This window comes from Porites lutea, chromosome 1 (genome assembly GCF_958299795.1).
Source record: "Porites lutea chromosome 1, jaPorLute2.1, whole genome shotgun sequence".
Lineage (NCBI taxonomy): Eukaryota > Metazoa > Cnidaria > Anthozoa > Scleractinia > Poritidae > Porites > Porites lutea.
Genome location: NC_133201.1, coordinates 56,480,338 through 56,506,149, shown reverse-complemented (window position 1 = coordinate 56,506,149; position 25,812 = coordinate 56,480,338). Strand labels below are relative to the sequence as shown.

Sequence of the window (25,812 nt, the reverse complement as noted above, 5' to 3'; positions counted from 1 at the left end):
TATTAACTGTTAGGTAGAAGAATAAGCACAAGAGCAATTTAAGGGTTTGTTTACATCTCCAGCGAACCAGTGATCACCTAGAAAACTTCTTTAGTGCAAGATGGAGTACAGGGTTTCGGGTCTCTCGCAGTTTACCCCTGGGTTCAACCTGTCAAGACGAACAAGCCATATTTATACAGCACCGACAAATAAAGGTACTTTTACAAGAACGGGAATATATACTATTGAAGAACCAAGAAAGAAAATTCTAAAGCGGCCGAAAGCCAAAGAATATGAAATCATCTACAAAGCGTACTTGGAAATTAGAGAAGAAAGCAGCGTTCTTCGGAAAGAGAATCAAAAACTTAAAGACGATCTGCTGGATGCCAAAGGAAAGACACTGTCCTTATCACGAGAGAATGAGGAGTTAAAAGAAGAGCTTTCCGTTCTTCGCGAAACAGCGAACTGGGGGCACATTATTCGAGAAAAAGATGAAGAACTGAAAAGGTTGCAGGAGTTCATTCGTAAAATGACCTATGATAAGGCGGAGGCCATCAATAACAAATCAGTTGCTGAACAAGCTGTTGGCGATTTAAAGTCAAAACTTCGAAGCAAAGACCGAGAAGTAAAAGAAGCGAAAGAGTTGGAAAGAATTCAAAGCAGAGCGAAAATTCTAAACGAGACGGAGAAGTTACGAAACGAGAGAAATAACGCGGTTGCCAGTCTCACGCAGCTAGAAGCACTGGTCGAAAAACTTCGACAAGAGACGAGCCATGTGACGAAAATAAGCGAGGAGCGAAAAATGGTCATTCAGGAACTTCACAAGAGGCTGACAAATAAAGACAAACACGTGGAAGAACTGAGGAAGCAGCTGGCCATGTCTCGCCTTTTTAATAAGTAAACTTCGCTGTTGCGAAACAATTAATAGAATTTATCAACGCAGGGTGAAAAGAAAGACTATTTTTAAAATTGGCACAAACTTTGGAATTAATAGCAGCCTAACAACGTTCAGTGTATTTTTAGAACGCCGTAGGAAACAGAGAAATCCTTTTGTGAAGTGTTTGCGTTAGCAACAAAGATAGTGTGAATGGATAATGTACGTACACTACAAAAAATGAATATAGTTTGATGTAACTTAAAAATTGTTGTAAAAAGTTTTTTTTTTGAAAGAGTTGTACTGTCAAATAAACAGTTTTTGGCTATGCACGTTAACGCAAGTAAATTTTAATCACGTAAATAACTTAATAGGCAAGATATAAATTGTTGAGAATAAACGTGAAGTTGAGCGAGATTTTACTTTTACGCTTACGTGCGACCTTTCAGACATTGCCTCTACTTTACGTGCGAACGTAAATTTTACGCACGTAGGCATGGAAAAATTACGCGACATTGGAAATCAACCCTAACCCTAATCACGATAGTCAGTGCGCTTACTCCTATTATAAAGAAATATTTTGTGTAAACATCATAAGGTGTCCAATGTGGTTTTGGAAGATGGAATCTAACGTTGACCATAAATAACACATTTTCACGAAGAAAGAGATATCGCATTTACCTCCGACTGTTGTGATAATCATCCCGGGTCCCCTGCGTCCCAGTTTTTGACGTCCCCGCGTCCCTGCGTCCTATATTTGACGTCCCCAAGTCCCTCGTCTCGCGTCCTCCAAGTCCCCAAGTCCCCGTCCCCTTGTCCCCGTCCCACTTTTATACACAGCCGCTCGAGAAGCTTCATTTGAATGTTTACATCATAACCTTTCATCCACGATCCACAGACTGTTGGGAATTAGGAATCCATTGTTTTTTGAGTTTCTCTAGGGAAAAGTTCGATCAGGTATGCAGTATGCTTTTTCCAAATAGAAGCTTTTGACATTCTGTGCTTCGGCCCAACAGATGATGATCATAGATTCTCTGAATTATTCTCCTTGAACAAAATGGGACGGCGAAAGGCTGATACATCGCTCGACAAGATTCTGTGATGTGAACCCCAAGAGCCACCAAGCCAAACCGCTTCTACATTTCTAACCTGAAATAAGGCGTTATTTTTTTTTGCTTCTTTGGCCCAAGAGGGAAAAAATAACGCCCTCCTCCCGAAAGCAGGTTACAGAGATAAAGGGAGAGGGCATGATCGCAGGCTACTACATTTTAGGCCCAGCTGTTCGAAGGCCGATTAGCCCTAACCCGGGGTTACATTTCTTTTTTTCTTTTGCTCAAAAGCATTTCCTCGGATATATTTTGCTATTCTCTTTAGCGTATCCAATCATCAAATTGTAGACGAAAAGAATTAAACTGAATTAATTTGTCTTTTAAGCTTTTATATCTGAGTTCGCACTAACCCTGGGATATCCAGCTTAACCCCGCTTTGAACAACCCGGCCCAGGATTTCAGCAAGAGCTGTTTTTGTTTCTGTCATGTAGAATATGTTAATACCAAAGTCAATTACGAGTACACGCACTTAAGTTCTTAAGTTCTATCTCCAGCCCAACCTAAAAGCCCTGGGAACGAGATTGTCCGCCAGCCCTGCGGCGTCTTCCCAGGCTCTCTCGTTCAATTCGGTTATTACTAGTCACTATTTCTATTGTCATTGAACGTTGCATTGTCATTAAATTAGTTTCCAACAAATCAATGTCGTACGTCGTTGTTTAAAGGGACAGGTTCACGGTTAAGCGCATGCTCATTAATTAAATTACTTCTTTCCAATTTAATATTAATTCTATCGGTTAATAATCCCACTGAAATGTATCTCAGCGATCTCAGAGTGTCTTTCAAAGTAGAAATGTCTTTCAGGGTAACCTGAATTAGGATGGAGGAGTACTAAAATCGCAGAAAAAATTAGTGGATTATGCCAACACTACCAACGTTGAATTTATTGTTGACCCGAAGGTTTTTTTCCATGGTTGATTAATTCACAGCTATTTGCAAATATTTAAGTTGATCAAGTGCAAGTGCCTGCCAGGGGAGTTTTCAGATCAGAGAATTAACAATTTATCGATTGCACAGTTTTCATGACGAGATGATCATATTGCTTGCATACAGCATTTTGAAAAATGAGCATGCGCTGAACCGTGAACCTGTCCCTTTAACGAAATCTGATTTCGAACAAAACAATCTTGTTTCCCTTCAAAAAAGATACCCGAGCGCACCTCTTCGTGATAAAAATGCAGAAGAAAAAAGAAACTTAGAAGGTGTTCCATTCTCTTGGCCAGAAAATTCTTCTCGTACATTTCTTGCTGGTTGCCGCCAGTTTTAACACCGCATAGTCGCGAATTAAGTTTCCTTCACCGCACTCTAACGAAACCTTCGGGCTACGCAGGTTACAGTTTCCAAGAGTAGCCCAACAAAATATATATATTAAAATAACACACTTGTAAAAACAAACACGCACTAAGTTCAGTAGAACTTTCCTTTATTTTAGATTGCTCTTATTCAAAATTTTATTACCACTATTTAATAGCGCGCGTGCTCGTGCAAAGTTACATTCGGTGAGCATCCTCAAAACCTCTGTTTCTTTCCCAAACTCTTTTAGCGCCTATTGTAACAAAACTTTGACTTTCATAACAAAGGTACATTTGTTAGGTAAGTATTATTACTTTCTTTCAATAAAAGGGCTTAAAAAATTCGTACAAACACTTAACTGAAATCTTTTCTTCATCATCGGTTATTCATGTTTGTGAATGATTAATCATTACTTTATTATTCCATTTAGTTTCGCGTGCTATTTGTTATTTTTTTAAAATAACTAAAATGATTGACCACTTTTATAAGTATTATTGAACACCGCATTACAAAACAAAATAACGTCTTATAGTTTTCTAAACCCTTTGGCCTGGTTGAAGTAAATCTCTGTCATTTGACGTTTTAATTTCGGGAGGACTCAAGACCTCGAGCCAGGCGAAACTTACTCAATACAATACAGGGTGCAAGAAAGTCATTTTACAGCTTGCCATTCGGGCAAGCTGAAGCTAGCATTTACTAGCCCAAACATCATTTCAACTAGTCCCAAAACGGTCTTGATGAGCAGACTTGATTCACAGTTCTTCTGTAATTTGAATTCCAAAATAAACTTCATTTGCCTGTCGGGCAAGTTAAGAACAGAATTCACTAGCCCGATAGCAATATCCACTAGCCCCGGGCTATCGGACACGACTTTCTTTGCACGCTGAATACTATATTTAAACCATAACGATATGACCGGATACCTCTTCGGTGTCCTATGGATCATCATATCAGAATTCCAGGAATTCGGGCACTTCATGACCAGTGGCTTATCGAGTGCAACCAAGACAACATAAAGGAAGGTCTTCAAAACGGTTCTTCAATCTCGTAATCCCGATGGTTATTATTCAGGGGCACTCAACGAGAATATAGATTAAAACCACTTAAACATAGCATTGTTAAACACATTTAGTGTTTAAACGGTAGATATCGGCATATTTTTATCCCCTAAAAATTTTTCATCTGTTCGGATTTCCTAGCTGAAAGTCTAGTGATCCGAAAATTATAGGGATCAAAACTTACCTTTTCGAAAATGTCAGCCAGAAAAAAGACTCCCGAAAATTGTAGGTGACCTTTTTAGGGTAAAAATCCGTTACAAATGGGTAATTATAACTTTTTTTAGATGTTCGAAAATCCTAGGAGAGACAGGCAAGCAAGAAATTTTACAACAAATGTTCCGAAAATTCTACATGTCAAATCGTCTTCCGAACAGATATTTTCCGAAAATTGACCTTGGGTGCCCCTGATTATTGGCATTCCCGAATACCGAGCTTCAAATAAAGGAAATCCACGAGTATTGGGTTCCCTCATAAAGCCTTGGTCCAACACAATGCCTCAAAAAACAACTCAAAATGAAATAGGTAAATTAACCGTTTTCTCCAAAAGAAACTACACTGTGCCATAGAAGTTACGAAATACCTTGAGACAACAAAAAGGAACATTTTTAAAGCTGTAATTCCCTAGTTTTTATGCTTGACCTCAACTTTTCTTTTAAACAGCCATTTCTTGGACTATGTTCCTCGTGGCTACATCCCAATTCACCCCAAACTCAAGTCTTGAATAAAGCAGTGGTATTTTCTGTTCTTGAATTTTGATCCATCTTAGCGCTGCTGTGATGTTCTTGGAGTATGGTTCTCCTAGACCATCAACCTTCAACTAAAATAAATGTTAGAATGAGAACAAGATAAGTGAGATTATTATTCATTCCAACATTTTGCCGCTTATGTCTTACTCTAATCCCCCGGCTAAATCTTCATAACAGGCACTGTTGACCAAATTTGGAAGATGAATAATTGCCGCCACGAATACAAGGCTGTTCCCCACGTTGCTATTTAGGGTCTTCGCTAAATAATGTCAAAACAAGCTTTAATTTTGGTTCGATTATCAAGAAGAACTGAAAGCATATTATGAGAGCATCTACTTACCGCTTTCTTTTAAAAAAGCTGTTGATAGACGCTACATTTTGATAGATTTTTCCTCACTCAGACTAGACAAGACAGAAGACTCGAGAAATGGCGGAAAAACAAAAAACGAGGCAGTTTTCTTTGGGAAGCTGCGGCCTGGTTAGCATGAATTTTTGCTTAATGTTCAGGCCACTGCCTGATTCGCGTTATTATTAAACATAATACTATGTTGCGTTAACATTTTTTTCGTTTATTTAGCTGTTTGTGAATTTATTTGCTGCTGGTGCTTTGTCCTTCAAAAAAATATTACTATCCCCGGAAAAAAAAATTGACTGAGGCAAGTGACTCTGTTTGCCTCATACTGGCTGCAGCCCTGGAATAAGTGCAGAAATAAAAAAAAATATTGCGAAAGAGTGTCCTGCGATGCAAAGACGGAAATAGCAGAATTGGGCCCGGTTCTGGAACTCGGATGTGGCCTATTGACTATTTTCGAATCTCTCATAATATACTTCGAGTGCCCCCAAATTTTGAAGTTATTGTCTTCAAATGCTCTTGGGAAAATGCAGTACACCCAGGAGCATTTCAAAACAATGGTTTATGCAAAATTTGGGGGGAAAACAGGGTTTATTGTGGGGGATTCGACGATAGAGAATGAAATACCAGGTGAGCTTTCGCGCGAAAACATGATATCTTCACACGTAAAAAAAAACATGTTATCTTCACATGTGAAAAGATCACCGTTGCTATGGCTACATAATAAATCGCGCCTTTCAAAGCAAAAAACTATTTGAGTGAAATGGTTTGGTATTTTATTCCTGTTCATATAATAAATAAAACACTACATGGTCACTTGGAGATACGAGATTTCACTCGTTCGTTTTTCAACACTCGAAGAGAACTTTAGCATCTCCGTGGGGCCATGTATTTCTTTTGAAAATAATGCGTTCTGATACACTAAAATAAAAGTGGACACTTAAAATACCTCACGCTTTTTGCCAAGTGGAAGCGACAATGGTATATCGATCAAGAGTCGGAGTTTAATGAATGCCAATATGACCAAGGTTGACAGAAGCTGCAGTGCCAGTTCAAACACTTTTGGACCTGTAAGATTTTTAAAGAGAGAAAAAAATGATAAATGTAAATAAAAAAAGCTACTTTTTTCACTACAGTTTCAAGAACGGGAGTCACGTGACAAACATAGGATATGATGTTTGATAATATGATATGGCTGTACGCATGCGTAAGGTACTAGCCATACCGTGGAGTTTGGACGTGTATGCTTCCTTGCTGAAAAACCGCATGTAAGAAACTGCTTTAAGAACCTCTGGACAAAAATTTTGCTAAATAAGTACCATATACACGAGAGATAATTAAGTCGGTTGCAGACACTTAATTGTAGGTTTTTAAGGTGTACGATAGAAGTAAATTGTTTCCGCGGTCATTATAGTTTACGGTATGAAGAGTGACAGTCCCGTGAAAAAAAGGAATGACACGAAGTGTTTTGAACGACAACGAGTACACATATGTCTGGAGGGCTACATTGGGTCGCTGAATATGACATACTGCTTTTCACTTTTTACTGGTGTTACTACGAAAAGGCGACCAGATTGATTAAGGTATCAGTGGGAAACCGATCAAGGGGCAGCTTAGAAAAAGAATTCCCATCTAGCGCTATATACATGAGATTACTTATTCGAAATTGATATTGTATTTGGACAATTCTCCAGGGCCCATGAGGGTCGCCGCCCGGGAGAAGTCGTAAAGGATCCAGTAACTGCATTAGAATGCGCAGCCACCACGAAACCCTGTAAGAACTTGAATCGAGGTCTGTATACAAGCTTCCTAGACGATTGTGAGTTGTACAATAGGGGCCGCGGTGCAAGATTGAGAGTGGAAGGGGGGGGGGGGGAGGGAAGGGGGAGTGTTGCAAGGTTTATAAAGGGGTCAGCGTGAACATGTTGCTTCCGCTTTTTAATACCGACCATTTATTTTCATTTCACTCCCTTGAACTTTTTCTCTGCTTTGCACCTTTTGTTTTTCCTACGCTCTAGAATCTAATTTCACAGAAACTGATGTGGCGTAAACAAAGCAGTGAATTTCAAGGACTTTTCGAGACGACTACTAAAACTCAAGACCTTTTCAAGATTGTACGAACCATACTAAAACGTTTCTTCACATCTACAACTAAGCGGACCACATCGTGTCCGAGTAACTACAAAAAAGTAGGCAACAAATGAAGGATCCAACTCACCAAGAGATCTAGCACCTGCGTTTCCCAAAAAATTGATGAAGTTTCTCTTGCTGATGCCAATGACAGATAGATCATCCACATTCCAGAAACCATCCTGTAAAAGATCATTACAAACAGTGCGTCTCAGTGTCTTATACTACGCTAGCGCGACCTTTGTCAGCCGCGAGAACCACAATAGTGTTATCCTCCTTCAAGTTTTTTGAGGGTTTGTTTCATGTCTTGAGTTATATTAGGCTTATGTAGCTTTACCTTCTGGCGAAGATTATAAACAGTTCTCTTAACTGAGTCGGATTGTCCTGTGTCAAGTGGTCTTATAGTAGACTTGACTTTGGCAACTATCTAGTGGCTGGGAAACTAGTTGACGTTATTGCGAACTTTAACCCTTTCTACAGTAGCGAAACCTCAGTGTCGCTTAAGGACCTTGCGGATAAATTGATAATGAACAATTATTCCTCGAGCCCGAATGGGCTCTGAGTCAATAGCCCATGAGGCCGACAAACTAGTTGGTCCAAAATATCGAGAATAAAAAAACTTTATCAATGTAAAAGCTAGGATTTAATCCTTTTTGCCGCCAAAGAGCCCGCGCTTTTCGCTACTAGTGGGCTATAACATATAGCTTAGTAGTGGCTCAACCAATCAGAACGCAGCATTGATAATAGACCACTAGTTGGATTTTACTAATTGTCGATACAAAGAAAAAGAGAAAAAGAGAAAGTTCGTCCAAGTTCGTCCGTTTTGTGGTACTATCACAGAGCCTGGGTTACCTGTGCCCAGCCCGGGAAAGGTTGGTCACACCACAAGGGTTTACGTCCCCTAGTCTTTTCAAACAGTGGTGTGGGTTCTTTTACGTCACACAAGAACCAGAAGCGCGAAAGTGCTATGAGACGGGACCTACAGTTGTTCGTCCTTATCCGAGAAGACTAGAAAGTTAAACTGTTTGCAGATGTCATTTTAAAGGCAGCACTTTCTTCTCAGTTTATAGACCGTAAATGTTGGTCTGGCTGGGGTTTGAATTCGCCACCTCTCGCTCACAAGACCAGCGCTCTCCCAACTGAGCAGCTGTGAAATGTGAAAAATCGTACCCAGGCCACACGTGTCAACAAATTCAAGGGCTATCTCCACACGTGGTGCTTAGGCACGTGACCTGAGATCGATAACTGCGAGGCAGTATGATGTGAATACAACCATTTTTTTAGTATATCCGCGTCTGACTTCGTAGACGCTACCACAAAGTTCGAATATACAGGTGCAAAATATTCAATCAAAATCTGATATTGTCTGATGCATTAAGGTCGAAGATCAAATCTCAAAATTGTCTTCAACCACTTCTTGGCGCTCGTTTCAATCCCCAAACACCATTGTTTGCCGGTAGAACGGTTCAAGAAAGATTCGCGGCATAAAGACGTCTGCGTTATGATTTAAAGAAAGAAAAATATCACAGTCCTTACCGGGTTTTGTTTGGCAAAAATTTTTTCCATGGTTTCATTTCTGTCATGTTGTATCCGATTCGATAACGCTCTTCTTCTTTCAATTAACCGTATTTTCCTTTCACGTTCTTCCACATTTACTTTCTTGTCTGTTCTTTCCTCTTCAGCCATTATCCCCTGACGGTCTGAAAGGAAGTGGATAACATAGTCCTTGATCGATTTACACTCGAATTTACCTATGCTCAGGGGCACCCAGCGACTGTTTTCAGTAAAATATCTGTTCGGAGAAGCACATGTAGCCTAAAATTTTCTATTACTTGAAGATGGCTAAAAATGTCTAAATGTCGACCGTCCCATTCGTGTACAATTCTTGAGGCTTATCTAATAAATTCCCTACGATTTTCTAAAGTTTAATTTTTCAAATTTCAGTCTACAGGTTATTATATTTTTCGTAGAAAAAAGGCAACCTAAAATTTTCGGATTCAAAAATGTGATGGAGAAAGGAATCACTAAAATCCTTACTTTCGTAATACGTTAAATTGCATCTAAGATTTTCGGGAAAATAATACTGAAGCCCTTGTTATTTCGAAAAGACTCAAGTTCCCCTTGGATGACCGAGCAGATACAAATTTTATAGAGCCGCTTAGAATGCTTAGTACTCTGGACAGTCTAAAAAGTGTTTTCAATGTATTTAGGAGGAAACCGTCGTTGGGTGCCCCTGTATGCTTCAGACAACTACATTGCACATGCTTCACTAAACTGGACCGGTGGGGGAGAGGGTCGGTACAATGAAAATAGAAAGTGAATTTAATATCCAGGCCAAGTATTTAACAAGAGAAAACTGACAGGCAAATAAGCGGGGGGAAACCGTTAAGATCTTACAATTAAATATCCAAAATTTACTAATCTAAATATAATAGATAAAACATTGTTTTAAAAAAATTCTTTTAAGGATTTATTTATGACTGTTGCTGATTGTAATGTCCAGTAGTCAATCGTCGTGTGCGCGGGAGATCTTTACCGTGGATCACACCTACTATAAAGGACTTGATGAAAAAGAACGATTATCATCCGTCACAAAAAAGCCATTAAAACTAACAAAAAACTTCACTGGGGCAGATGCAAAAGGTTGCGTAACGCTGTGTCGATGAAACTTCGTAAGGAAAAAGCCAGGTATTATTCAAATCAGCTACGTCAAAAAACAGGACTCGCGTAAATTGTGGAAAACTCTGAACGAGCTTTTACCAAACAAGAAGCAACACAAAACTGCGAATGCCCCAGCCTCCGAAACTTTTACGGCTACTAGCTTAAATGAGTTTTTCACGTCAGTTGCTGACAATCCATGTGGTCATTACAAAAGTAAGACCAGACTGCTTTTACTCCTAGAGTTGCGCAAAACTTTGTTCTTCAAAAGGTGTCAACTAACTTTGTTTTGAAGAGCTGTCTAAACTCAAGGTGACTAAAGCCTCGGGTCCTGATGGTATCACTGCGAGACTTTTGAAGGATGCAGCTCCAGTTATAGCTAAACCGATAACGTATCTGGTTAACCTTACTATTTCGACAGGACTCCAATCTGAGTGTAAGGATGCAAGAGTAACACCTATTTTTAAATCAGGAGCAAGGAGCGATGTGAATAATTACCGACCAATCTCAGTTCTTCTCCAGGTGCCAAAGATTATGAGTACGAAAAGAAATGTTACTTATCAGGCTAAGCCGGTCCGTTTAAGAAAAAACTATGCCCTCACTCTGACAACGGCCTAAACTGAGAACTGATGTTCTTTCATACTTCATCAGTCAATAAAATGGTAATTCAGACCGGGAAGGGGGGGGGGGGGGGGGGGGGGGGTGACTCTATTGTTGGAGGGGGGGTTGGAGGTGACTCTATTGTTTTCCACCTTCGTTTCTTTACCGACTCCGCCTACCAGTGTGACACCACATAGTAACGGGCAAGAGCCTCGGGTCGCTTGCGCAAATTAGTAAGGGATACCACAGTTATTAGGACGAGCGAGGTCGAGGAAAAGCTAAGAAGCTAGCAAATATCGCTACTTATCGCAAGTGTGTGAACTTTGTTGTTGCTATAATCCGCTTGTGTAAACCGTTTTGATATTTTGTGCCCGTAATTGTATAATTTTGTTGATTTGTTTTGCGGGCCGTGTTGCGGGATCGCCATCTTATTCATGAGACCGGCAAGGTCCTCAAAACTTAAATCCTTTTTTTCTCTCAATTAGGCAAGGTCTAGTCTCTAGAATAGGAGGTTCCATTCACAGATCACAAATGTTTATATTTCATCTTTTCTTTCGCTAATTAAACCGACCTAACGTCATATCAATCCTTTCGAGTGTGGTCCTCTGTTGATTTCTTAATTCGCCACCAAATGGCCCGTTGAACCCGAAATAATGCGAAATCAGCTCGGAAACTAACCTATACAATCCTCTGAGAAGGTTGAAATAATTGCGATCAACTTTCAAGAACACAAATTCACATTTTCAGTGAAGTTTGTACTGCCGTCGTCGTGAGTTGGTCCTCTTGACCCTCTAATAATACTTCACGTGGCCCCACGCTCGACGCGCTCTAGAGATGAGAATATGAAAGGAATAAAACCAGCCTTCTCACCTGGAGACCCCCCTCGGGACAACACTCTTGACGTGCACAACTGACTGAGAAGCGTCGCTTCTGGAGAAGCGACAGACCCACTTTCTTCAAACGTTTCAGAGACAGCTGAATCACAAGCACGATTGGTTACTCCTTCACTGACTGCAACAGGAATATCCGTCTGCATTGTCATCCCTCTGCAATCATTGCATTGATTGTTGTAAATACTCTTGATTAGGAATAATTTTTCCAATAAAGTTAAGACTCTCATTCCAAGTATTACCCAGTTACCTGTAAGAGGGTCTCTGTGGGGTTAACCGTCAACCGTCAAACAGCCTAAAAATTATCTGTCAACCGTCAAATAGGTTATTAGGGAGCTTTAGCAACGACGACGGCGACGGCAACGAGGACGTCGAAAAAAGCAATAGGTTTATTACGCAAAACAAACACCTTTGCACGTGTATCACGCTTTTTTGTACATTTCTTTACCGTCCTTGCACGACTACGACGTGAAAATGCCTAATTGCAAGTTTTATGGAGGACGTAAACAAGCGACGACGAATCTCTTTTTCTCTCTCTTAACTTGAGCGCGGTACTCAAGAAATCAACTCCAGGGAAACTCGCCTACACTTGCCATTTTCAGCAAATTGGAATAAACGCGACAAAGATTGAAAAAACGGGAATTCATTTTAAAACTGACGTTTTCGCTGCCGTTGCCGTCGTCGATGCTAAAGCTACCGTCCAAAATGCAGATTATGATTAACCGTCAAAACGTTTCAAGGTATTTCAAATCTCACTATTTCTGCTGATCTTCTCGTGATTCTCATTCTGGCTCCAGGAAGAATCTCTAAACTGAAAAAACCTGTTCCCATGTTCTCAAAAACATACTTTCTAGACATAACAAGACCTTATATTCTGCTTATCTAGAAATATTTCGAATTTTATAAGTAAAAGGCCAAAAAAACCTCCAAAACACAACAGATAATATAAATTCATACAGAGGTTAATTGTTGGCTTCACACTAGAAGCGAAGTTCAATGTCAAGTAAGCACTTGATTCAAGTGCACTTGGAAATCTTAAGCCGCTCTGTAGAAAACATGGCTTCACACTTGTTGACAAAGTTTATTACTTGAAGTAAAAGCCGTGAATGTCTCAGTTCATTAGAATCTTGGAACTGCTGCACGTGCACATCGTGCGCATGGCTTCCATCGTGCACATGGCTTCCATTTCTTATTGGTCAAGTGTGTTCTCAAGTGTGGTGTAGACCATACTTTGGGGCCAACTTTGGCTTCTTTGAACTACGAACGTTTAGTAGAAGTAGTTACATTTTAACCCTTCACACCCAAAGTAGGTTCCAAGTACACTTACATTATACTTGGAGACTCTGGTGTGAAGCCAGCAAATATTTGCTTTAACTTTCGGACCAAATTTCCACTTGATAACCGTCAAACGTCAAAAGTCCTAAAATTTAACCGTCAAAGATACCACCCTCCTGAAAAAGCTCTGATCAATGAACTAAAGAACTCATCTAATGACTCTATCAATATACAATTCATGATATATATTTCAGTTTACTTTGATCTTCTTGACGAATTATTAACAAAAAAAGCAAAAAACTACGCGGGCAAGAAAGAACGAAGTTTCGGAATCATCTTGAGCATTTTCAAGTTCAAAATGCTTGCTGATAAACTGTCAAAAAAGTAAGCGAGCATTTTGAACTTGAAAATGGCGTCAAGATGAACCGGAAACGTCGTTCTTTCTTGCCTGCGTTGTTTTCTACTTGTTTTTGTATTACTGAACCTTTGCTTATTAATTATTAATTTTAGTTATTATTCGTAAAACATAAATATACATAGTTTCTGCATTACTGTAGGTACTTACTTGTCCGATCGCGCAAATAAAGCTTGTTGTTGTTGTTGTTGTTGTAGTTGTTGTTGCGCTCTCATCAAAGCAGAATGTACGGTTGTTCTATGACCACCAAACGATGCTGCTGGAACTACAAACAGAGGTGTTAACAAGTGAATTGATTTATAAACAGTTCACTCCCGACATACACCTAATCGCAATAAAGTTGTCTTAGAAAAATGAAAAAAGGAAAAAGCCAAATAGGAATTAATTGGGGTAATAAGCCCAACAAATTCATATGCAGCATCCCCACATGGACGTCATATTTGCCTTTTGGAATATTTGCTCTTGTTTTAAAGCTGAAAAACAATTGAGAAAATTCCAGACTGAGGGAAAATGCATCGGCTACAAATGAATCCACCCTGAGAATGTGGCTTTATTACCTTATTATAGGAAATTAACGCTCTATGAAATTAACGCGAATCGTTAAAATTCGCGTTTATTTAAGTCGCGTTAATTTTGTTGCGCGTTAATTTCCGCGGCGTTAATTAAGTGCAGCGTTAATTTCCGCGCTCTTAATTTCCAGTATTTTAACCCCAATTTAGGAACCTGTCCAGAAATTCTTGACACCTAAAAAACATTGACTACAGTACAAGCTTTCTTTCTTTCCATTTACCCTTTATTTTTCATCTTTCACAAAAGTTAAGGCGAAGGCTTTCAACACTTCGAGTTCATCTTCATCGTTGTCGCTTTCAGTGAGGTCAGCTCAGTTTTGAATTTTTTTTGCATCCAGTGTTGAAATAAATTTGTTCCAGTTGTCACCACCAACTGTGTCTTAATCGCGTTAATTTCCTTTATTACGAAATTCTACCTCCTCTTTCGCGTTAATTTTCTTTATTCGAAAGTCGTTTTCCATTAAAGTCGCGTTAATTTCCAATACCTTAACTTCATGGAGCGTTAATTTCCTATAATAAGGCAACCTAATTAATTCCTATTTGGCTTTTTTCTTTTTTTCAGTTTCCTACGACAACGTTATTGCAACTTTTAGGTGTAGTCGCCAAACCCTCGCTAACTCGAATCAAAGTCGATTTCCTCTGGATTTCCTTTATACATTTACAGAAATCTTACCCTCGGTATTAAACTCGAAGTAATTTTTGTTTCCCTTCACATCCTTTCCTTTGATCCTTTCTATATACCTAATACCCCCGATAAGAAGCACGAGACAAGTCGACAAAACGGGGGGTGACAACTCTAACAAAGGCTGTTTGGGCAGTCCTATCAATAACTTTATGTCTTCCCGGAAATTTCGTCGACCCACCCGAATTTTTCGGTGGCATTCCCCATAAATGTTTAACTTCCCAAAATTGTTTTAACAATTAAAATTAAAATTTTGCAGCTTCTTGTTAATTATGTAACCTGTTAATTGTCTAACCTTGGTTATTTTTTCGTTTAGAGGGTATCATATTAACTCAGCAAGACTGTCAAACTTTTTAAGTATATAAATCGTGTTTTTTTGTTTTTCAATCACCGATGAATCAGGCGAGTAGTGAAGGGGCCAACCACTAGAGGGGGTCTGGGGGCATGGTCCCCCAGAAAATTTCGAAATCTTAGTGCTCTGAAACGCCATTTCTAGTGTTCTGAGAGGACCAATTCTGTCCAAAATGTTCTTTAAATCAATTGTCCTTTTTATGCTTATTTTTACTGGCGTGACTTTGCGTAGAAGTAGTCAATTTTATTTCATACAAGTTGTGCGGTTTTTGAAATTGCTCTGGATATCACTTTCAGCTAAGTATACTCTGTGTGGTGTCATTGTATGAGTATCATAAGCATTCATTTGAAAATTTCAGAACAACTGTCGAAATCTGAAATTTTCCTATCCCGAACGCATATTGATCGGGATTTGGGATTTTCGAGCAAAATGGGAAGGACCCCGACGAGATCAGGATGATTAAAGAGTCTTCACAGACATACTACTTTTTATGGCCTCATTTGTGTTTAGCAAGGTTACACAAGTTTCTTTTATTTTCTTACATACTTCTCACGTACTTCTTTCAAGCTTTGCAGTATGCAATCAGTGGAATGTGCTCTTAAAACTCGTTAACGTGCAAAATCTCCAGATTCCCGGAATAAATTTGTTTTTCTCCCGAAACAGCCCTTGTTAGAGCTGTCACCCCCCGTGACAAACAAAACAACAGTATACTGAAGTCCAAAGCCGCACGGAATTTATTTCAAAACAACCTTGTCAATTCTTTGTCTTTACTTTTTGTCACTCCAGTTTGAATTCAGTATCTATCCCTGAATACTAATCAAGCTTTGGTGCTTTTTATAAAATTCCTTTTTCAAAATATCAATCTATATCTCTTGCTGCCCTTGAAGTGAAGTGTGCATCATACCTGCATTCCGTCCCCATACATTTGCTTATTTCGGCATATTTAACAATATTATTATTGAATGAGGCTGAGTATCATCTAAAGAATTATCGAGATCGAGCGTTTAGGAGATAAAGGGTTGTTCAGCTCCGCAAATATTATCCAAATAGCAGATGTCGTCAGTCGAGCTGCCTTCTGGCTGTTCTTGCTATGTTTTTAGCAAATACTTCGCCTATTTGTTTACTCACTACCAAAACAACTCAACCTCGTCCCAAGGTCTTATCGGTTAACGCTTGAATAATCTGGCAATTTGCTGCACGATTGACGTCATTTCCACATATCGCAAATTTCTTCCAAAATTGGTCGACAATAGCTGGTTATGATGGATTATGCAGGTGATTTTAGCTAATCAGTAACGGAGAAATACTTTCAATTAATAATAATTAATTTTGCTCCCGAAAAATCGAACTTCCTTCGATTTCCCTTGAAGTTCGAGTTATCGGGGATCGGGAGTCGACTGTAATTGCTTCAAACTGAATCCAGTTCGCTCTAACATTTTTCTCCCTTACCACTACACTTCCACGACTACCTGCCAAAATTCCGACAAATTTAGGTACATACACCAGCAAACTGTCTTTTTTAACTGTTACATTAATAGCAGGTGACCTCCAATCTCAATGTTCTCCTCGGCTACGCCGCCTCTCATTGAGATTGAGATTCCCGGGAAACAAAATTAACAGTTTCCCTCGCTACCAGTCGGTGGCCAGTTGTGGGTAAAACGAACGGTTCAATGATGCTTATGAGCCCCGAAAGGCGGGGGGGGGGGGGGGGGGGGGGGGCTGTGGAGGGGTACTCAAAAACGTTTTATACGGGGTAGCTCCGCCCCGAGGTCCAACCCCTTACCATTTTATATACCATTTTGGACAGAAAAGGTACCTATTTAGTATACCTTGTATTGAAAAATGGTTCCCCTTTCACGTACTTAGATTAGAACTCTGCAGCCTTTTCAAAACTGCTGTAAATGCAGTCTTTTAATATGAGTACATAAAAAAATTATAACGTTGTCTCGACTTTTCCACAGCCATAAAATGCATTTGTTAGCCCTTATGGGGCCTAACCCTTCATATACTTCAACAAGTGAAATCCCTACCCTTTCATACAACTGAAGCCTGAGAAAGGTACCTCTTTCTGGGGGTGCCTCCCCCCACCACCCCAGGCTGATGAGTTCTGACATGAATTGGTGGTATGGCCGTTGCATATGTACAAGCTCAAAGCCATAGGGGATATCACATCTTGAGATGAATTAGTTGGATGAAATTTATGTACCAGTTGACGGAGTCCAAATTTGACATTTCCTTCTCTTTTCTTAAGGGTCCCTACAGAAAAAAAAAAACATTTTCTCGGCAATATGGGCCTGTCTGTAGTGAGACACGGGTCTCCTCTCCTAGATTCATCACCGCAATACTCGACCTGGGTTCACATGCGACGGTTACAATAAAAACGACTCAGAGAAAGAATTATACAGTGGAAATTCTCGTAAGCGGACACCTTCGGGACGCGAAAAAGGTCTCCGTAACTGCAGGGGCTGGCCGCTTACGGGAATGTAAAAATACAGAGTTTGTATGGGAGTTGGGAAAATGAACGAGGTTTTGTGAAGGCAGCCGTAAATGAAGCTATCTGCTTATGACAATGTCCGTTAGTAGAGGTTCCATTGTAATAGGCTGCTATAAAAACCACGGGAGGTTGAAAGAAGGGTTAAAGCAGTTTTCTCACCTGAAGACTTGATACTGCTGAGTAGTTGCTGTCGTCTCGAAGGGGCAGACGCTGATACCCTGGAGGAGAAGGGTGGAGTGGGAACAGAAATGCCCGCGGGAGGACGTGGTGGAGGGCGGAGTGAAGAGTTTCTTTTTTTATCACCACCAACGATCAATGGGGGGAAAGGAGGAGCGGGTGGTACGGTGGTCACAGGATCTACTGAGCAAGGAGGAGAAGGAGGAGGAGGAGGAGGACGAGGAGGAGGAGGAGGAGGAGGAGGAGGATGGTGTGAAGGGGGTACAGAACTTTTCGGTCCAGGGGGAACAGAGGATGGTGCTTGTGTTTGGATGGGCAGTGACGTGGGGAGGTTCCAGGTCGACCTCAGAAAAGGGTAAGCTGGAACCGCTTGATCTTGTGTAATGGGCATGGAGGGCTCTGTCTCATCGGTTGCTTCCGTAGATGGTCCTGTGGATAGTTGTGTTGATTCTTCTTCGATAATCACTGCCCTTTTCTTTTTCTTCTTCTTGGACATAGCGATATGGAAGTCGATATCCGCTAGTGATCCATCGCTCTCTTCAAGGTTGCCAGTCCTTTCTTCAATTATTTCAGCTTTTTCACCACCATCTTTGACTACTGTCACTGCCTGAACGGCTGGTATAGGGACACCGAACAAACTTCCTCCACCTGATGTCACAGAGGGTACAGAGCCAAATGATTGCTGACCAGAAGAAAAAGAAGGGGTAGTAAACTCTGACTGACCGGCTAACAGACGAGGTTCACGGTTTCCAAAAAATCCTCCTCCGACAATCGAAGGTGCTGACTGCGATGATCCAAAGAGTCCTGTAGCAGGGATACCAGATTTTTTCTTTTCATGTGTTGCCAGGCCAAACCCACTAGAGGGTGAGCCAAACGAACCTTGTCCAAAGAGTCCTGTCCTGTCTGGCGCTGATCCAAAGAGTCCTCCTGTACTAGGGAAGCCAGGCTTGTTTTCATGTGCTGGCTGGCCAAACCCTACGATTTCCCCACTAGAGGGCGAGCCAAACGAAGAACCTTGGCGGTCTGGCGCTGATCCAAACAGTCCCGTAGCAGGGAGGCCAGATTTTTTCTTTTCATGTGTTGACAGGCCAAACCCACTAGAGGGTGAGCCAAACGAACCTTGTCCAAAGAGTCCTGTCCTGTCTGGCGCTGATCCAAAGAGTCCCCCTGTACTAGGGAAGCCAGGCTTGTTGTTTTTATGTGCTGACTGGCCAAACCCTCCAATTTCCCCACTAGAGGGTGAGCCAAACGAAGAACCTTGACGGTCTGGCGCTGATCCAAAGAGTGCCCCTGTACTAGGGAAGCCAGGCTTGTTGTTTTTATGTGCTGACTGGCCAAACCCTCCAATTTCCCCACTAGAGGGTGAGCCAAACGAAAAACCTTGACGGTCTGGCGCTGATCCAAAGAGTGCCCCTGTACTAGGGAAGCCAGGCTTGTTGTTTTTATGTGCTGGCTGGCCAAACCCTACAATTTCCCCACTAGCGGGTGAGCCAAACGAAGAACCTTGGCGGTCTGGCGCTGATCTTAAGAGTCCCGTAGCAGGGAGGCCAGATTTTTTCTTTTCATGTGTTGACAGGCCAAACCCACTAGAGGGTGTGCCAAACGAACCTTGTCCAAAGAGTCCTGTCCTGTCTGGCGCTGATCCAAAGAGTGCCACTGTACTAGGGAAGCCAGGCTTGTTGTTTTTATGTGCTGGCTGGCCAAACCCTAAAATTTCCCCACTAGAGGGTGAGCCAAACGAAGAACCTTGGCGGTCTGGCGCTGATCCAAAGAGTGCCCCTGTACTAGGGAAGCCAGGCTTGTTGTTTTTATGTGCTGGCTGGCCAAACCCTACAATTTCCCCACTAGAGGGTGAGCCAAACGAAAAACCTTGGCGGTCCGGCGCTGATCCAAAGAGTCCCGTAGCAGGGAGGCCAGATTGTTTCTTTTCATGTGCTAACAGGCCAAACCCTCCAACTTCCCCAACAGAGGATGAGCCAAAGCAAACACCTCGGCGGTCTGGGTCCACGGAGTTCAAAGAAAATCCAGACAAGGATGATTCGACGGGGGGTGGCCTTATTGGTCTTCCAGGTTTGACAATAGCTGACGCTGCTTCTGATGTGTGGAGACCACCTCCAACGATCTCGGCTCCTGGGGGTGCATAGGCAGGGGGTGGTGCAGTGGTTACACTTGCGCCAGGAGGAGGAGGTGGAAAGGGAGGGGGAGGTGGTGGTTTTAGCAATTGCTGGGTTGATTGGTCAAAAGAAAAACCCTGTAATGCAGGTTTTCGCGCAGGTCTTCCTCTACGGGTAGAGGCTAACACTGCTTCAAGGCGGGCTGTATCTGAAGAAGCCCATCCCAGGCCAATCTGTTCTTGAGGTTCGGGAACAGATTCTGCAGATTCCAACAAGTCAGAAGCGCCCCTGGTTGACACTCCTGTCAAGAAAAAAGATAACACGCGTGTGATTAGTAAGCTCGTTTAAAGCGATCTGAAATATTGTGTAATACAAAACAAGACACGAAACGTTATCTTCAAGATGACCTAGAACACTTTACATCAGAAAATTGTGGATTATTTTTGATTGCAGACATTTTGGCTGGCATTCAGCAAGGCTCATTCAATTTTGAAAGCATTCAAAAAAATGTAGAAACAACCGCACGAGAGCGTGTTCAATTAGATTTACCACTACCATAATCGACTTTACGTTGTTCTTCATTCAGTTCCTTAACAATGCTGTGGAATAGTACGCGTGCTATCAGCCGTTTATTCTTTGAGGTCTATGAGGTCATTAGGTAACATTCTTTTTACATAATATAAATACATGATAATGATATTGTTAAATAGAGGAATGGAAAATGAGAAAGTGAAGCAATAGACCCTTTATTGGTTTTTTGACCTTTTGACATGTACCAGTTAGGAAAAATCCGTTACACCAATGGAAAAATTAAAATTAAAAATTAAAAACAGTAAAACTGCCAAAATTGGAAGTGATACGTCTTAAGGGAGCGATGATAAAGCTCTGCAAAGTTGCAAAAAGTTACAGACGTTTGTATGGTGGTGGTGGGCGCAAGATTGTACCCTCAGCCTCTAGCGTCTATAAAATTTTGCGAACATATCGCTCCGAGTTTGAGATGCTACGTCTTTTAGTTTTCAAACTTGGCAATGTTACTAATTTTCAGGCGTTCTTTCCGGTGGTGTCTACAGATTTTCCCTAACTTGTCCACGTCAAAAATAAAAAAAAAAACATACAAGGGTCTATTAAAAACAAGGCAAGGCCTGCTTAAGCTGAATGGAATTTTGATGTAATTGGCCATTGACAACCAAACCCCACTCTGTATAAAAACATCTTATTCACCTTTTTTTCAGTTTGCTCTCTCTTATTACTCTAAATATCACTTTCTCTATCAAATTATTGAATAAATACGACTTTTGCCAAAATTATCGGAACACTTACTAGTTGGCCTGAGAAAACAGCCGACAATTCGGGACGCCATCACTGGTTTTGGTGGCGTCGCTAGTACTTACGACTAACGTAACCCTAACTTTGAATCCCATACTCTTCGTTCTGCCTCAATGCATACCCTTTGAAGCGCAGTGAGCAAGACTGATTTGTTGAAAGATGGTAAGAATTCATCCAGTGTGACTAAGCCCCCTTTTCCTGAAATTTCAGTCTTCAATCGATTAGGGAGACTGATGCTGATTATCAAAGATATCAAAATTTCACATTTTGACCACGGGCTGAAGGAGAAGGGAGCGAGGGGGAGGGGTTTCTACACATTTATACCGACATGGAGATGTAACAATACCTTTGCTTCTAGATCGCTCCAGTTCTTTGTTGGATAGCGAGAGCGTAGTCTCTTCAATTTCCAAAGAAGGAGAGGTAGGACTGTATTTGGGTGATTCTTCTCTTTGTAGTGCCTTATTTGTGACTTTTCCTGCGAATTTCTTAAACGCTCCATAAACACCAAAGCCAACATCATCCTCGCTTTCCTCTTCTTCGTCATCCAAAAAAGCTGTAAATGTAAGATTTAATTTCATTTCCCGGTCTATTTTGTTCAAGTTATTAAAATATTCGTAATTTCTTAAGTGTAACGACGATACAATGCAGTGAACATAAAGCCCCGTGCAAACGGACGCAACATTGTTGGCCAGCAACTCCCAACATTGTTGGATGTTACATGTAGCGTCCGTTTGCACACCCTATTGCATGTTGTTGGATGTTGTTGCGTGTTGTTGCGCAAAGTTTGAAACCGGTCAAACTTTTCAGCGACAACTCCCAACATTTCTTTTGTTCCGTGATCGCCGAAGCGTAGCGCAACAATGTTGGATCCGTTTGCACAGCTCTTCCAACATTGTTGGGGCCACGCACGCTCATTACGCATGGTTGACAAAGACTGGTGGGTTGTATGCTTCCCACTATGCACTGCAGGTCCCAACATTGTTGCGAGTTGTTGCATTCGTTAGCACACCACTTCCAACACGCACGCAACAACTCCCAACATTGTTGGCACAACAACGTTGGGAGTTGTTGCGTCCGTTTGCACGCAGCCTAAAGAGATCGTGGATTTAAGCCATTTTGTTTAGATTGCTAATTAATCGCTACAGAACTATATTTTGACACACAGCTTCACTATATAATAGTGTCTCCCCAATGTTATCATGCATATTTGACCAGAAACGCTCTAATTTGTTGTGGTACTGTTTATTACGCTGTAAAATGTGGTTCTCACTTTCGAATCTGTGCGTGACATCATACGCTGTGACCATTCAAATGAAAGCTATCAGCGGTTCTTTTCTATGGCTGTACCTGTGCAACGTGTTTCTAGCCAGTAACAGGCTCTTGGTCAGTGCAGAAGAGCGAAAAAACAGGGCGAGCAGTGAAAATAGCGAACGAGCGAAAAACGGCGGAAAGAGAGAAGACTCCGTCTCTTCCCAGCTCCCACGCGGTTTTCGCGGAACTTTTCGTTCCGCTTTCCCCACTATTTCGGAGACTGGAACACACTTAAGTTTTTCTACTTAAGGTTCTGCGGGTGAGAATTTACCCTGAAGTGTGCCGACCATTCAAATGAAAGCCTCTGAGCAGTAAACATTTTTTTTACGGTCTACTGAACTCTAATTTAGGGTCTGTGGGTGTGACCAGCTCCTTAACTATGTTTCTTTCTCCATCCGTTTTCTTATTTTGAAACTGCCCTTTTCCGGCCTATCAGTCTTCATTGGAATAATGAAGGATAAACTGCTGTCGGCGATATCATGATGAGTCAACGGCAGCCAATGGATCTGTTCCTCAAAATATCTGTTGTAAGGCAAAATTTTTGCTGGCTGGGATATTTGGAAAAGTTAATATGTCTTCGGAAGGAAAGTGTGACTGGGAAATGGACAATTTAGGGTGTCCGAGGGGATTTGATGTCCAAAAGTAGCTGCTATGTACCATTTGTATAATCCTTGCTGCACCCCCCCCCCCCCCCGCCACTGAAGGGCACAATTTTGCCCTTTGACCACACCCAAACTGGCCAGTAATGTCTGGATATACTTCTCATTGGAAACTTCCCAGTAAGTAGGGTTGCAGCCGGTTGTAGTTGCACCTTGCTGGCTTGGAACTCTTCCATTAGTCTTGCTGGGAATGAGGAACAGCAAGAGAGAATGAGCTAGATCATTCTCTCTTGGGAACGGATACATTTTTCCCAGCAATCTCCCAAAATGCTTAAAATGGCCTCAGAAAGCTTTATTCATGCTTTGTTGTTGTTTTGAGGTCTTTTTCTCACAATTGCCCTTTGGGTGCCCCTGATGAGTGATGAATGCTTACTGTGACCTGACCCAGTGCTTTGATTCCGAGACAGTTTCGCTCGAACACTGTTTTTTGTTCGTAATTGAATGACGATACTACTTTTTAGTGAAAACGAAGTCACAAAACATCTGAGTGGTAAAGGAGATCCAAACCAGTAAATATTTATGCGCATGAATAAAAGACAACGAGACAAAAATGAACTGAAAGGTTAAACTTACAGAACGACACTGGTTTTGAAATTGCCCTAAACATGTCCTGCTCTACGACCTCACTGGGGGCCGAGTCCCAGTCTATAGACATCTCTTCACAGAGAACATCCTCTTCGTCATAATCCAAGAGATCGTCGTCATTATTGTCCAGGGTAACGTTCGTTAAACACTTCCTGTCGCTTCCCTTTTCCCTTCTCCTTTTATCGACTTCTTCAATTGAAGAGTCTTCAATTTGCTGTAAATCTTCTTCTTCTTCTTCTTCTCCATCTACTTCATCAACTAACTTTTTCTCTTCTTTATCTCCAATCACACTACCACTTCGGCTACTGCCATTGGTGGTGGATCTCTTCTCCTGGTCATCCTGTTGCATCAACAGTGCCTCGGGAAGTTCATCCTGTTCACTCCATTCATCACTCGACGAATCGTCGTCTTCGCTGTCTTCGAAGTTTTCGTCTTCGCTGTTAACAAAAAGGTAAAATAAGACTGGAAAGTTGTAAGAAAACTTTATATAACGCCACTTTGTTAAAAAGTATCACCACACCAGTGCCTTTAATACGTTTATGTCTGGTTTATAGCAACAATTCCTGTTGTACTCGAACATTAAGCTACATTAAGCGGACACTTCGCCATTCTCTAAGACAGACTGCTTAACACGTTTGATTGTACACAGTATACCGTAAAATTCCGAAAATAAGCCCCTCCATGTATAAGCCCCTCCAAATACAAGCCCCCCAAACGGGTAACGCAAAAAACCCTCCGTTAAATCGCCCCTCCAAATATAAGCCCCCCGTGGGCTTGTACTTGGAAAATTGTCCTCAAATACAAAGTAAAACAAAGCAAAAACGGTAAATTTACTTCCAACTATAAGGCTAGCCCAATCGATTTTGAAACGCCAATTTTCCTCCGTAGATAAGCCCCTCCGAATATAAGCCCCCCGCAAAAAGGGCCTTGGAAAAATATAAGCCCCGGGGCTTATTTTCGGAATTTTACGCTATATTCACTAACAGTATGGAAGAGTAGAAATTCTTCAAAGGTGTCTTACTAACGTAACTTTCGAAGACAAAAAAACTGACCTGTAACCGTCGCGGTAAATGTCAATAATAACTTGAAGCGCTTTCTCCTTGTCACCAAAAACAGACTCGTATAAATTGGACAAGGCATAGGCTGTCTGAAATACGAACACAACCTGTGAATAACTTTTAAATTTTTTCTTGCTTTCTATGAAAGAAAAATACATAAATAACATGTAAATACTATACTGCTAAAAAGTCCTTTAAATTGCCTTAGGAGATAATTATTTTTTAGAAAATTGGCTAAATGAGCTAAGTACAAAACATCAACCTTGGTATAAAATTTCATGTCGAGGATGAGCGGCGGGGTTGGGGGGGGGGGGGGGGTACTTCCTAGTAGTACGGGAATGGGGATGTGTCTCTGGATGGGGTCGCATTTTCACGACTGGATTGACTATAGTAGGGCTGTATTTTCATTAGAGTTACTTTGATGGGATGACACATTTTCGGGATTTGGGGGATCAAAAAATTCAGGTAGGTTGGGATTTAAAAATGGGAAGATTTTTACTTCATTAAAGTTAACCAAGGTGTCGATTCATTTCAACATGATCTAGTTGAAAGGCCTTTTTAAGTTAGATGCATAAAAAGAAATTTTTTAAGTTGGGATAGGGAAAATTACATTTTCCCAAAAGTGACTAAGATGGGGTCTATTTCTGGCCACAGGATAGGCTATAAACGGGTACGGGTTCTGACAGGCGGGCGGCACATGCCCAGTAAAAATTAACCCAAGTAACTCCCCCCCCCCGGGCCTTCTATAAAAAGCAGGTCCCAGTTGTGGCAGTTTTAAAGCGCTGACTCCTAAAGCAGGTGGTTAAAAGGTTATGATAATTTCCTGAAACAAACAAAAGAAAGAGAGAGAGAGAGAGAGAGAGAGAGATAAACGCAAGAGTTACCTTGGTTGTCAAAGGATGATCAGGACCAAGCTTATTGTGTGCCTCTTTCATGACGTCATTATACAGGCGCTCGCATTGCAGCACTGCGCATGTCTCCAACACCTTAGCCTCTTGCAGCTGCTTTTCTAGTTTCTCCTCAATACACTGGGTAAAGGCCAGATTAGGTGAATAGTTCAGCAAAAGTACAACTTATCCTCAAAAAAGAGGCGAGGGACGAAGGAAAAG

The 25,812-nt window shown here is 41.2% G+C and overlaps 2 protein-coding genes across 2 annotated transcripts in view; one reads left to right on the top strand and one right to left on the bottom strand.

Moving 5' to 3' along the window:
• The first annotated feature begins 100 nt into the window (after window positions 1–100).
• LOC140940216 (uncharacterized) lies at window positions 101–1,055 on the top strand. The gene has a single exon (XM_073389141.1). It carries the CDS (start codon window positions 101–103, stop codon window positions 878–880), a length of 780 nt encoding a protein of 259 aa, XP_073245242.1. The 3' UTR covers window positions 881–1,055.
• A 2,406-nt stretch (window positions 1,056–3,461) lies between these two features.
• LOC140932582 (uncharacterized) overlaps window positions 3,462–25,812 on the bottom strand; it is a 69,339-nt gene continuing 46,988 nt past the window's right edge. The window contains exons 33-43 of the mRNA XM_073382108.1: window positions 25,588–25,731; window positions 24,698–24,792; window positions 23,634–24,082; window positions 21,437–21,643; window positions 17,633–20,065; window positions 13,527–13,641; window positions 11,667–11,842; window positions 9,075–9,238; window positions 7,627–7,720; window positions 6,358–6,476; window positions 3,462–5,127 (exon numbers count right to left, since the gene is read on the bottom strand). Of these exons, the coding sequence (XP_073238209.1) occupies window positions 4,963–5,127; window positions 6,358–6,476; window positions 7,627–7,720; window positions 9,075–9,238; window positions 11,667–11,842; window positions 13,527–13,641; window positions 17,633–20,065; window positions 21,437–21,643; window positions 23,634–24,082; window positions 24,698–24,792; window positions 25,588–25,731 (4,161 nt within the window). The 3' untranslated portion in view covers window positions 3,462–4,962. The remainder of the gene's footprint in view (window positions 5,128–6,357; window positions 6,477–7,626; window positions 7,721–9,074; window positions 9,239–11,666; window positions 11,843–13,526; window positions 13,642–17,632; window positions 20,066–21,436; window positions 21,644–23,633; window positions 24,083–24,697; window positions 24,793–25,587; window positions 25,732–25,812) is intronic.